We start from the raw sequence: 14,488 nt of genomic DNA, 5'->3' as shown, positions 1-14,488 counted from the left end.
CTTTCAACTGTCGTCAGTCATTTCTAATAGTCTTTCCCCTCAAACTGAGGGAATTTCTTCTCATGTTATCAGAGTTCAGGCTTAGTTCTCTTCTAAAATAAGCAACCAGAAGTGGAATAGTCAGCCTGTTTGAAAGGTCAGCAGCATTATCCAATCACAAGTGGCTATTCTTTTCAGAAACAACAGTCCTCTGGAATCATGATGTTAGGTATAGGAGAAGCTTAGGTTCATATATCATCCAGAATTTAAGTATTTTGTGAATAAACAGCATACAAATATTTCACTGATGACCATCATACTTTTAAAAAATCATGGTTTCTGATGTTGTCTGTAACCAGTGTGACTTGTCTGCCTTACTTACCTAAATTCTTCTGTCCTGTATCCTAATTAAATTATTTTCTTAGATATATTTCCCCACTGGTATTTCTTAGATATATTTCCCCACTGGTATTTCCCCACTGGTATTTCTCCATAACTGTTTGAAACTTTACACAGTGATAGAGTAAACTACCAACAAACCCCAAACCATGGGCAATTTTACAGGCCCACTAAATTCAGACATGGGTTTTTAAGTTATCTAAAATTGTTGAAAACACGATTCTGAATATCTAACCCATAGCTCAAGAGTTAGATTTCAAGACAGACATTTATGATGTAAAACTTTGCAGCCTATGTGATATGCAAAATAGCATGAAGGTTTCTAGAATTAATTTGTAATTTTTAAAACTTTATCTTTAAAAAAAGTAGTTCTTGGGCTTCCCTGGTGGCGCAGTGGCTGAGAGTCCGCCTGCCGATGCAGGGGACACGAGTTCGTGACCCGGTCCGGGAAGATCCCACATGCCGCTGAGCGGCTGGGCCCGTGAGCCATGGCCGCTGAGCCTGTGCGCCCGGAGCCTGTGCTCCGCAACGGGAGAGGCCACAACAGTGAGAGGCCCGCGTACCAAAAAAAATAAATAAATAAAGTAGTTCTTTCTCTTATTTTAGTTCTTTGAAAAATTTGGCATTATAGTAACCATTATTTCCAGAATCAGCATAATTATGCTCTGTAAACCTCTAAAATAATTTAATATTACTCTTTTTACAATCTCATTAATTGGAAATTTGAAAACTGTGTTTTTGTTGATATCAAAGAAATGTTAATTTTTAAAAATATGATAATAGTTATATGGTTATGTTTGAGTCATTACCTTTCAGAAATACATACTAAAGCATTTACATGTGACACTAGTATCTGAGATTTGCTTCAGAATAATATGAAAGGCAGGTGGATAAAGGTATATAAATGAAATAAGCATCATCATAAATTTAAAACTGTTGCATCTTGATGGTGGGTTCCTTGAAGATTGTTATTCTATTTACTTCTGTATGTGGTTAAAATTTTTAAATAATAACTCCTAATACATTTTCAGGTCTTTCTTACTTTGAACATGAGAAGATAAATCCTTTATCTACTAATAAAATTTTAGTTTATTGTATTGGTTATGAGAATTTTTTTCCTTCTTTCTATTAATAGACTGAAGACATTAAAGAAATAGCCAAAAAGACACAGGCTCTTCCAAAGGTGAACTCAGAGAGGCAGCGAATCGTGATTTTCACTCAAGGGAGAGATGACACCATACTGGCTACAGGTACATGTGGAAACTGTGGGAGAAACCCAGTATTATGGAGATTAATCATTCTAACAAAATTCTATATTTTTTCTATTTTAATTTATTCAAAGCAATGTACTTTTTTTTTTTTTTACCACCTTCATGTCTTTTACCCCATCTCACCTCCACCCCCATTCCCACCTCTGGCATCCACCAATCTGTTCTCTGTATCTATGACTTTGGGTTTTGTTGGGGTTTTTTTAATTCTTCATATAAGAGATATCATACAGTGTTTGTCTTTCCATGTCGGACTTATTTTGCTTAGCATAGTGCCCTGAATGTTCATCCATATTGTTTCAAATGGCAGCATTTCCTTTTTTATGGCTGAATAACATTTCAGCGTGTGTGTTTGTGTGTGTGTGTGTGTGTGTGTGTGTGTGTGTGTGTGTACCACATTTTCTTTATCCATTCTGAAGTCTGTCCATCCTGAGTGTCTATCAGTGGACACTTAGTTTGTTTCCATGTCTTGGCTATTGTAAATAATACTGCAACGAACATAGGGGTGCAGATATCTCTTTGGGTTAGTGTTTTTGTTTCCTTTGGCTAATTGCTCAGAAGTAGAATTGCTGTATCATATGGTAGTTCTACTTATAATATTCTGAGGAGCCTCCATACTGTTTTTCATAGCAGCTCCATCAATTTACATTCCCACCAACAGTGCACAAGGGTACCCTTTTCTCCATGTCCTTGCCAACATTTATTTCCTGTCTTTATGATGACAGCCATTCTAACAGGTATGAGATGATACCTCAGTGTGGTTTTGATTTGTATTTTCCTGATGATTAGTTATGGTCAACACCTTTTCATGTACCTGTTGGCCATCTGTTGTCCTCTTTTGAAAAAATGTCTATTCAGATCCTCTACCCTTTTTTTTTTTTTTTGCTGTACGCAGGCCTCTCACTGATGTGGCTTCTCCCGTTGTGGAGCACAGGCTCCGGATGCGCAGGCTCAGTGGCCATGGTTCACGGGCCCAGCCGCTCTGCGGCATGTGGGATCTTCCCGGACCGGGGCACGAACCCGTGTCCCCTGCATTGGCAGGTGGACTCTCAACCACTGCGCCACCAGGGAAGCCCCTCTACCCATTTTTTAACTGGATTATTTGGTTTTTTGCTATTGAGTTGTATGGGTTCTTTATATATTTTGGATGTTTACCCCTTATCAGGTACATGACTTGGAAATATTTTCTCCCATTCCATTGGTTGCCTTTTCATTTTATTGATGGTTTCCTTTGCTGTACAGAAGTTTTTCAGTTTGAACTCCCACTTGTTTATTATTGCTTTTTTGGCCTTTGCTTTTGGTGTGCAAGCCAAAAAAATCATTGTTGATCAATGTCAAGGACTTATCCCCTTTGTTTCCTTCTAAGAGTTTTTTGGTTTCAAGTCTTACCTTCAAGTCTTTCATCCATTTTGAGGTGATGCTTATGTATGTTGTAAGATAGTGGTTCAGTTTCTTTCTTTTGCATATGGCCGTCTGGTTTTTCCAACGCCATCTGTTGAAGAGACTATTCTTTCCCCATTGTATACTCCTGGCTCTTTTGTCATAAATTAATTGACCATACGTGTGTGGGTTTATTTCTGGGCTCTCTGTTTTGTTCCATTGATGTATGTGTTTGTTTTTATGCTGCAGTACTATTCTGTTTTGACTACTCTATCTTTGTAATATCGTCTGAAATCAGGAAGTGTGATGCCTCCAGCCTTATTCTGTTTCTCAAGATTGTTTTGGCTATTCGGGGTATTTTGTGGTTCCCTACAAATTTTAGGACTGTTTGTTGTATTTCTGTGAAAATATACCTTTTATTGTTTTTGTTTAACAAATACACCTATCTTCTCTCAGTAGAAAAGATTTCATTTTCAAGAACTTAATTTATTAAAATTCAGTTGAGTAAATCCACATTGATTTAGTTTATTTACTTTGATATTTTGGAGATATTGTCAGTCTAAAAATGTCTTTCTTGAAAAAAAAAAGACATTTTACTTACCAAATACCTGTGCTTGAGTAAAATAAATTTATCTGATTATAAGCAACAGAATTCAGAAATAAGTTATTTCCTTAGAGCTTCCCTGGTGGCTCAGTGATTGAGAGTCCGCCTGCCGATGCAGGGGACACAGGTTTGTGCCCTGGTCCGGGAAGATCCCACATGCCGCGGAGCGGCTGGGCCCGTGAGCCATGGCTGCTGAGCCTGCGTGTCTGGACCCTGTGCTCCGCAACGGGAGAGGCCACAACTGTGAGAGGCCTGCGTACCGCCAAAAAAACAAAGTTACTTACTTAGTTTTAAACTTCAAGAACAAAACCTCACTTTTGTTTTTACTCAGCCATCTATTTTATAGCTCTCGCATAAATAGAATAGAGGGAACTTCCCTGGTGGTCCAGTGGGTAAGACTCCGTGTTCCCAATGCAGGGGGCCCAGGTTCGATCCCTGTTCAGGGAACTATATCCCGCATGCATGCCGCAACTAAGAGTTCACATGCTGCAACTAAAAAAAAAAAAAAGATCCTGCATGCTGCAGTAAAGATCCCATGTACCTCAACTAAGACCCAGTGCAGCCAAAATAAATATATATATATATATATATAATTTTAATAATAGAATAGGAATTTCATCTAGTAAACATTTATTGATTAAAATGAGTAATATTGTCAATATGATGCTGCCTACTATTAAAGCCAAAATACAAAACTTTAAATACTCTCTGAACCCTTAGGATTAAAACCAAGTTAATTCATAATTATTATAAACAGTAGCAATTATTACCTTTATGTTTGTTCAGTACTCTGCTGAACACTGAAATTTAAGATAGACTTAAATATCTAACTGGAACATAAAATTGGTACACATCGAAGTATGAATACGACAAAGTATAATTATATTTCTTAATTATTGGTACAGAGTATATGGGTTGTATTGACTCAAAGAAGGAGATCAGTAAAGCTTGAAGAAAGAAGTTATAGTGAATATGGAGTAAATTTTTTATTGTATTAAATATATAAGCCTGAAATGGGTGAAAAAAGAAATTATTGTCAAATTGTGGGGAGAAGGAACCCTACAGTTAATTTATTTCAACTTTCTTATTTTAGAATTGTGAAAAGCAAGATTGAGAAATTTACTTTAAAAATTATGTTTCAAAATAATTCAGTGAGTGGTAAATAGTGAAGTGGGGTTATAGATGAAATGAGATTTGTCATGAGTAAATAATTGTGGAAGCCATGTGATGGATATATGGAGGGATGGTCATTATGCTATTACTTCCACTTCTATATATGTTTAAAATTCTCCAAAATTAAAAGTATATAAAACAGAAAGAAATGTAAAAAGTAATTTTTCAGACAAAATTCAGAGATATTAAGTGGTTTTTCCCAAGACTCATTGATATCCTTGCTAAGCCTTGAATTTTAGGAAGGATTTAAAGAAAAGAGGGCAGGGCTTCCCTGGTGGCGCAGTGGTTGGGAGTCTGCCTGCCAATGCGGGGGACGTGGGTTCGTGCCCCGGTCCAGGAAGATCCCACATGCCGCGGAGCGGCTGGGCCCGTGAGCCATGGCCGCTGAGCCTGCGCGTCCGGAGCCTGTGCTCTGCAATGGGAGAGGCCACAACAGTGAGAGGCCCGCGTACCGCAAAAAAAAAAAAAAGGAGGGCAGTCCAGTCAAAGAGGATCATGTGAGCAAAGGCACCAGGTAGTATATAATCTTTAATTGTTGTGACAGGAAAAGCCATGTTGTTGTTAATTTGTACAAGAAAGAAAAGAAATAAGTCATGAAAAGATATCCCTTCATTGATAATAACTATCTGGATTGCCGTCTTCCTATGGTATGTGGCCTGTTCCTGTCTTAGCAATAAACACTGTTTGGAAAAGTGAAAAACATGCAGATTTCTTTAGGAACTGTTATACTGCTTTCAGATTCATAAAATGCAATTTGTTGCTCTTTATGGAGACATTTATTTTAAGGCTTTATATATTCCAGATCTACATATTGTACAAGTGTCTTCCTCATTGTGAATTTGCACAATTTTCCCAAAATTGAAACCTTTAAAATTAGCTTCCCCTTCCTGTGACTGAATTTCCTTGTCAACTCATTTTGTTCTTTATTAAATCTATTAAACCATTCTTAGGGATGCTTACCAGCAGGAATTTATTTGCGGAAAGACGCTGGCTAATCTTTGCTGTTCCTACTATATGAAAATGAACTTAAATTAGAGGATGCACTATATCTGCAATGCATGATAAATACAAGATGGATAGAGAATCTGTTCAGCGGTGTCAGCTACAAAAGCAAACATGATAAATGTTAATGCAGTTTTGAGCCCTGGAATAAGCTATTCAATGCACAAGCATAGCTGAATCTCTTTGCTATGTTGTTATTCATGGCAGCCAAATAAATGTCAATAATAAAAGAGAATTAAAGATTTTCATTTCCCAGAGGCAATCCTCTAATACGGCTTGATCTTTCATTTCATTTGTAATTCGTTCTCATGTCAGGATGCAATCATTCGCCAGGCTCTGGGTGTCATGTTAAGTCATTTAATAATGATTAAGAACATAAAAATGCTTGGCCTGTGGGGCAATTCACAGAAGAGATGCCAATTTGTTATTGTTTTTCCTCCTTTCCTCTTGAATATGGATCAGCTTTTTCCCACCTCCTAGCATAAAATACTAATGGAAGATGGGGAAGGAATGTGTCCCTTAATTTACCATAAGTGACATTCCAGAACGGCACAAGGCAGTGCTAGCACACTTATTAAAACACTAATTAGGAATTAGTGTTTTAGTTCCTTAAACCTCACTCTGTAGAGTACTTTTAAATGATCACTGCTAAGTTTGTGACATTTAGCAATAATGTAACAAAATTAGTTTCCTTGGTATTTAATTCTAGAGACCTTTCTCCTTTTGAGATACAGAGTCTGTAAACTACTTTCTCTTATTTTATAAATGTAATTCTTTGAATTTCTCTCCTATGAATTGCTTGTGAATCTAAAGCCTTTTCCACTTACCCTATTTTTTTTGGTCACCTCTATTTCATTTGGGTATCCATCCTCTATCCTTGCAGCCCAGAGGTTTTGTCACATACCAGCCCAGAGGTTTTGTCACATCACTGGTTCCTTGCTTACAGGATAATTGAGTTCTGAGCTTTTGGCGGGGTGAGGGGACCTGAGGGGGACTGGAAAGTAATGAGTAAGAGACTAGGGATGAAGGGCAGGAAGGAAAAGATGATTCTATCCATTTTGATCCTTTTAATGTTGACTAACCTGTTAGAGGAATGGGAGTCAGGTTAGGGAAATCGTTTCTGTCTCTATAAACTTTAGAAAAACTAATACTACAGATTACCTACTGGAAAGCAGCTGCTAATAAGGTCTTCATATATTAACATCTTACTATGATAAGGACTGTAGTGAAAAAAATACAGATTTTCTACATACATATGTGTAAATATATATACATATACATATATATGTCCTTATAGGAAGTTTAAATTTCTCCAAGTTTCCGTACTAAATTTATCACTAAAAATTGGAGGAAGCAATAGGACTTTTGTTCTAAATTGAAAATAATGCATTTTACACAGTGGCTGTTACGAGACAATAAAATAGGTCCACTGAAGAATAAACTGTAGACTTTTCTGAATAATTTCAGAGTGCTTTCTGGGCTGTTTGAATTGTAATTTTGCTCAGACAGAAAAAACAGACTAGCTCAGAGGTTTTCACCTGGAAGACTGGTGCTGTTATATTAGAATCACCTAATGGGCTTTTGGTAAATAGAGCCCTTCCTTCATAAAAACACCTTTTCCTCAACCTGATACATCCCTGTGAGGAGTTAGAATATACATCCTCAAGAAGATGTCTAAGAATGGGGGTGATAGAGTCTGAGGGGAGGGGAGTGTAGGATTGTGTATTTGTTGAAAAAGCTCCCTGAGGTGATATAGCAGTGCTGTCTATGCTCCATCTCTCACGTTGAGAACCATTGGATTAGGTGATTTAATAATGTTGCTGCAAGTTCTATGATCCTATGGGATAATGGAAACAAAACCTTTTAGCAGCTAAGCATCTGGTACTTCAATAAGTCAGGCCTTTTTGAATGCTTCTCTTTCTTAATAAATCACAAAGTAACGAGGACCCATCCACAATAACAAGCAATCTACATACTACTTTATTTTTTTTTATTTTTTATTTATTTTATTTATTTATTTTTGACTGCATTGGGTCTTTGTTGCTGCACGCGGGCTTTCTCTAGTTGTGGTGAGCGGGGGCTACTCTTCGTTGCAGTGCAGGGGCTTCTCATTGCAGTGGTTTCTCTTGTTGCAGAGCATGGGCTCTAGGTGCACGGGCTTCAGTAGTTGTGGCATGCAACCTCAGTAGTTGTGGCTTGGGGGCTCTAGAGCGCAGGCTCAGTAGTTGTGGCACACGGACTTAGATACTCTGAGGCATGTGGGACCTTCCCAGACCAGGGCTTGAACCCATGTCCCCTGCATTGGCAGGGGGATTCTTAACCACTGCGCCACCAGGGAAGCCCTACATACTACTTTAAATTGTCTCCTGCGTCTGGCATGCTTGTAATTTGAGGTAGTCACATTGTAGTGTCCTTTGTCATTTCATTATGGGGTAAATAGGGTTATTGAAGTTTCTTGCCTTCATGTTCTTGAGTCCTTAAACTTGTCACCCCATTTGCTAGTTAAATTGTCATGTTCTTTGAAAACACTCAGTGCTGTCCATTACTCTCTAAGAAAAGATCAGTGTGATTTGCAATTCTGGTAGGCATAAGGCACAGAAGGTGTGCAAGAGAAAATGCAAACTCTGAAGGAAAACAATCTCAGCAGCTGGAAGAATAATGTCAGCACATCATCACAACTCCTACTGCTACAAAATATTATTATAAATCACTTTGAAAATGTTATCTCTACTGCAGCCAAACCAATTTTAAATCATGTTCTTGTTGGCATAGGTTGGTAATGGCGTGGATGGAACAAATTAAGTAGCATTCTTTCAGAGTGTCTATGTATGGCATTCATAGAAAAAAGTTCTTACCAGATGAGGTTTTACAGAATATATATCAATATTTCGTAACTATGAATATAAACAAGTAAGTTATTAACTCATGTTCCATTTTTAGATTTTTGTAACCATAAAAGACAAAGTCCTTTAATTATCCAAGAGGTCGAACATAATTTAGAAGGACATATATGGAACTGTCACATTCCTGACAAAGTAATATCTTTGGGGCATGGTATGTGTGGTTTAGTGATCTCATGCCTGTCAAGAAATGAGACTTCTTTCAACTCCCACCTTTCTATCAAAGCTAGAAAGCAAAATGGGAGACAGCCTACACTAGGCAAATGTTAGCCTTATTATAGCATTTATTTTTGGAAGGACCCTTATTCAGATTTATTGAGGTATAGATTACATATAGTAAAATGCAGATATATTTTACCAAATAACGTGTAACCACCATAATCAAAATATAGAATATTTTGTATGGTTTATTTTGAAATATAGTATGGATACAAAATTGGTACAGATTTTCACTATGTCAACACACCTGTGCCAACTACCACCAGATCAAGTAATAGAACACTTCTAGCACTTTAGAAGCCACCTCTTGTGCTCCCCTCCTAATCATTACCCCCCACCAAATGTACTTATTATTTTGGCTTCTGCTGCTAACAATTTGTTGTGCTTCTTTTTAAAATAGAATCACCCAGTATATAGACTTTTTATCTTGATCTGTCCCCATAATTTTTTAAGCAGTACCTTACTTTTGACAACATAAGATGCTCTAGGCTCTTGTATTTACCTACCTCGGTCCAAGAATCGACTACTTCTTCAAATAACCCCGGTTCCTTTTATTAGCAAATGGTATTTAGAAACCCAGATCTGGGTGCTAGATATGTTCATTGCTACTTGAGAATCATTGCTTCTAGGCCCTCTTACAAATAGATTGGCAATATATGTATGTATAACAACTCATGAATCTATACCTATCTATATTTATTCCTATATCTATCTGTCCATTTATATATTTAAATTCCATGAGTTCAAACTGATACCTTTGATTCCAGTCCAACAGGAGAGTTCATTCTAGCCTTCTCCCTTTCCTTATTTATAACTTCCTCTGACATTGAAGTTCTGGTTTTCATTATGTAAGATACATTTACTATTTGTTCTGTCTTAAAGTAGTTTTGAATTGCTTACCCATACCCTTGTATGAAACATATTTCCTTAATGTACAGTGTTAGATTATAGTCCTTTTTGTCTTTGGCCCTACAGTATCTAGTCAAAATACTGTTATCCAAAAGTAACTTTGTTAGTTCTTTTATTCTATCCACTTCATGTGGTTACATTATTTATTTGTAATGCAGTTATATTCATTTGTTAGAGTTTGTATTCCATTTTGGTTTCCTTTCATATCTGTGTTGGTTTTTTTAATAATTAAAATTCACTCTTTATGGTGTCAGGTTCTCTGTGTTTTGACAAATGCATACATTTATGTAACCACCACCATAGTTATAATTCAGAAGGGTTCCGTTTTTCAGTTCCAGTTTTCCAAAATGATGGTACCAGTTTATACTCCCACCAGTAGCATATAGAATGGCTTTTCCCCCCCACAACTTCACCAGCGTTTGCTGCTATCCACCTTTTTAGTTTTGTCATTCTGGTGAGTATGTACTAGTATCTCATTGTGCTTTTAACTGGAATTTTCCTATTGTAATGAGGTGGGACACCTTTTCACCTGCTTCTTAACATTTGTATATCTTCTTTTGTTGAAGTCTTTTTTTATTGCTGCATGCCGACTTTCTCTAGTTGCAGTGAGCCAGGGCTACTCTTCGTTGCCGTATGCGGACTTCTCATTGCAATGGCTTCTGTTGTTGCCGAGCACGGTCTCTGGGTGCATAGGCTTCAGTAGTTGTGGCACGCGGTCTCAGTAGTTGTGGCTTGTGAGCTCTAGGGCGCAGGCTTGATAGTTGTGGTGCAGGGGCTTAGCTGGGCATGTGGGATCTTCCCAGACCAGGGCTCAAACCCGTGTCCCCTGCACTGGCAGGTGGATTCTTAACCACTGCGCCACCAGGGAAGCCCTGAAGTCTTTTGCTCTTATTAGATTGTCTTATTGATTATAATTCTTACAGTCAGCATGCAAGTCTTGTTACAAAAGCCTTTAATTTTAATATAGTCCAATTTATAATGTTTTCTCCTGTGGGTAATAACTTTTCATGTTCTTTGAAGAAAATCTTTGCATATGCCAAGCTTATGAAGATATTTTCCTATTCTCTTTTTCTATAATTTTTATTTATTTATTTTTATATCTAGATCCACAGTCCGTCTAGAATTAGAATCAGTTTTTATATACGGTGTGGACTAGAGGGCATGATTCATTTATTTTGTGCATATGAGTAACCAGTTGACCCATCATCATTTATTAAAAGGAACATCCTTTTCCTAACTGCACTGAATTGGTACCTTTGTCACATTTCAAGTGACCTTATATCTGTGTCCCTTTTTCGAGACTTTATTCCATTGTTCTCTTTATTCTTGTACCAGTTTACACTGTCAGTTTCTGTTTATAATCAGCCTTTTTATCTGGTAATGTGAGCTTTCTAATTTTGTTCTTCAGGATCGTCCTGGTTCTTCTTGGCCCTTTGCATTTCTAGGTAAATTCCAGAATCAACTTCTTGTCACCACCCCCAGAGTTTGGTTTTTTTTTTTCCAAATCCTTAATAGAATTTTTATTGAGATTATATTGAATCTGCATTTCAATTGGAGAGAATTGACATCTTTATAATATTTTAGTCTTATTCTTTGAATAAGAGGTTTATATAATATTTCCATTTTCTCTGACTGCTTTTTGGAATTTCTCTTTGACTTTAACTTTGTATTTGGTTTTGGTGTTCCTTGTATTTATCCTGCTGGGGGTTTTAGTGTTCCTTGAATCTATAGTTGATGACTATTAACAGTTTTGGAAAATTCTCAGTAATTATCTCTTTAGATACTGCATCCCTGATTTTCCAATTGGAGACCAATTACACATATCTTAGGCCTTTTTTATTGTGTCCCATATATCTTTTATGCCTTTTTTGTACTTTTTATTTTTTTTGTATTTTTTGTATTATTTTTTGTATTTTTTTAGCTTCAGCTTGTGTGTTTTGCGGTGACCTAGCATTTAGTTCACTAATCCTCTCTTTTTCACTTTGTCCCATCTGTTGAGTTCCTTATTTCAGTAATCACATTCTTCTTTTTCTAAATTATTTGATTCTTTTTTATTGATCCCAGTTTTATAGTGTAATCCTCTACCTTCTCATTAATTTTTCAAACATATTAATCACTGTAATAGTAAATTGCATGTCCAGAAACTATAATGTCTCAGTCATCTGTTGGTCTGTTTCTTTTGTTCCTAATAAATTATAGCATTTCTGTTGGTGATACTGTTTTCCTGTAGAAGGCAGCTAGAGTAAACCTAGATCAAAAACTGAACTAGCTCAAGGTTTTGTTGCAGGTTTTATAAGATTCAATCTACTTCTGTATTTTTTTTCCCACTCCTGAAATGCTGTCTCTCTCCTGAAATCTCACCTGAAATCCTGGCATATTTACTAGGGTCCCTACTCATTGGTAGGTTCTCTTTGCACCATATAACTGCCAAAAAATTACTCTGCCTTTTAGAGGTCTTCTGCTTAGTATCTTGGCCTTTTGTCCTGCTGCCTTACAAATTTGGCAAACACCTCAAAGGAGAAAACCCCTGAGAATAAGGCTTACTCCACTGTGTTCCCCTTCAGGATCACGCCACTTCAGTTCTGATTGCCTTGGCAGCCTGAAACTCCAGTTTTTGTCTCACCAGCCCTGGAGACTGCCAAAAGCTCTGTTGGCTTTGCTACCTCTTAGCAAGAGCCAATTGCCTAGATTCTCAACCTCTCACCCAGCACCAAGAATTTGCAGGTCAACTTTTAGCACGTTAGCCTAGGTCTTTAAGGTTCTCTTTTCTCAGAGATCTTGTCCCATCAAGTCTTGGCTTCATTTATTGTTTTAAATTTTTTTTTTAATTTTTGCAACTTTTCTAGCTGTTTATGGTGTAGGAGTTGGTTTATTACAAGCAGTAGCATTAGAGCCTAAATTAAAGTCCTTAGTCAATATTTTTTATTATAAAATAGAAAAATATATGGTCCTGGAAAGTTAAGTGGGCTTAGCTATTTGTTATATAAGGTTGTTAGCTGATTTAGCAATACTACCCTCCATAATTCACTTTGAGAACTGCCAGATTAGGTAGAGACAAAAACAGCTGGATTAGAACCCAGCCTCTTGAATCTCAGTCTAGTCTAATCTGTTCTATACCATGCTGCCTCATTTGTTTACAGCAGTGGTTCTCAACTAGGAACAGTTTTTCTCCTCACTTTTGGTTGTCACAATGGGATAGGTGGTGGAGGGTGGGGGAATTCCACTAGCATCTAATGGATAGAGGCCAGAGATGACACTACACATCCTATAATGCACAGGACAGTCACTCACAACAAAGAATCATCTGATCCAAAATATAAATAGCATCAAGATTGGAAAACCCCTGGCTTACAGTGTACCTCAGAATGTATATTTAAAGGATCACTGTCTACTTCCCCATTACACATTTAACCATAAGATCAATACCAATAGACTTTAGTAGGATAAATCTTCTTGTAGGAATACATCCAGGGGCCCCTTGATCGAAGAAAGCATCCATGTATGATCTAGTCCATACTTGGTTAACTGTGTTTTTAGAACTTCTTCCAAATAATCTCCAATTCTAAGACTTCTGTTTAAGTAGAATATCATAAGAGCTGGAAAACATTATGATGAAGAGGTGGGTATACATATCATAAATTCATTTTGTATATGTGAATGGGTATCTAGATGATAGCTGTGTTTACCTACACATTTATAGTTAGATAGACAGACATTAGCTTTAATGGTTCTTAGAGAATGTATCCATCATGTTTTAAAATTCCATATAATCAATTTCTATAATTGAAAGCTCTTAAAAATATACAAATGGATATTTATCTAAGAGGTATATTACCAAATATTTTTCAGAATAATTATTGTTTGTATCCAGTGAGTGATTTTTCTGAAATTCAGTTAGACACCAAAATTCATTTTTCAGAGCATTACAACTTGGTGGCAAAATTTTATTTTGGCTGAATCACTGCATGCAAGTTTTTGGTTCAGATAAAAATCTTTGGAGGTGTAGCAGATAAGTATGATTCAGATAATTGAACAGCTAAAATTTTCCTTAGTTAAAAGGAATAAATTGTTTGCACATTGAATATGAAAAGCTACTTAAATGAAGACTTAAATATTGCCTTATTCCTTTTATTAGGATAAAGACAGTTTATCCCAATTAAACTTCTTTAGAAGCTCACATCATTTTTGATTTATTCATTTTTAAAGTAGCCCTGTAGAAGCCAGCATTCCTGAGGACTTCCCCCTTTGTTTAATCTTGGTCCATAACGTTTATTTAGATTTTCTCTGCTTCTACTAAACTATTTTAAGTTCTTATGTCTAGAGCTTTTCTGGCTCAATAAACAATCAAGTCTCAAGAAAATGGCCTAGTTCTTTTGTCAAATTAATTATTTCACACTTAGCCGTCTATTTAATTTACTCATCGTAATAAATTTAGCCTATACTCTTAATGATTTCCTTTAGTCCTAGAATTCCACCCATACTCACCTATAACAAAGGGGAAATTTTTTAAAATGTTTTTTGAATAAGCAATACATTCACATGGTTCAGAATTCAAAAAGTACAATAATTAGGGCTGTTCAGCTGTCCAGTACTTGTGAGGAAATAGGCAGTTATTCATTATTATGGTAACCATACAACTTGTCATCAAAACGTAG

General features: G+C 36.6%; 1 protein-coding gene across 6 annotated transcripts in view; it reads left to right on the top strand.

Moving 5' to 3' along the window:
- Window positions 1–14,488, top strand: part of ADK (adenosine kinase) — a 486,725-nt gene that overhangs the window by 406,660 nt on the left and 65,577 nt on the right. For all 6 annotated transcript variants that reach the window (XM_027129816.1, XM_027129817.1, XM_027129820.1 and 3 more), the window contains one exon: window positions 1,514–1,628. In XM_027129816.1, coding sequence (XP_026985617.1) covers window positions 1,514–1,628 — 115 coding nt within the window. The remainder of the gene's footprint in view (window positions 1–1,513; window positions 1,629–14,488) is intronic.

The sequence above is a fragment of the Aethalodelphis obliquidens genome, unplaced genomic scaffold, assembly GCF_003676395.1.
Source record: "Aethalodelphis obliquidens isolate GAN/ISIS:26980383/991018 unplaced genomic scaffold, ASM367639v1 scaffold37, whole genome shotgun sequence".
Taxonomy (NCBI): domain Eukaryota; kingdom Metazoa; phylum Chordata; class Mammalia; order Artiodactyla; family Delphinidae; genus Aethalodelphis; species Aethalodelphis obliquidens.
Note: the sequence above shows the minus strand (reverse complement) of the source record. Positions and strands in the feature narration are given on the sequence as shown.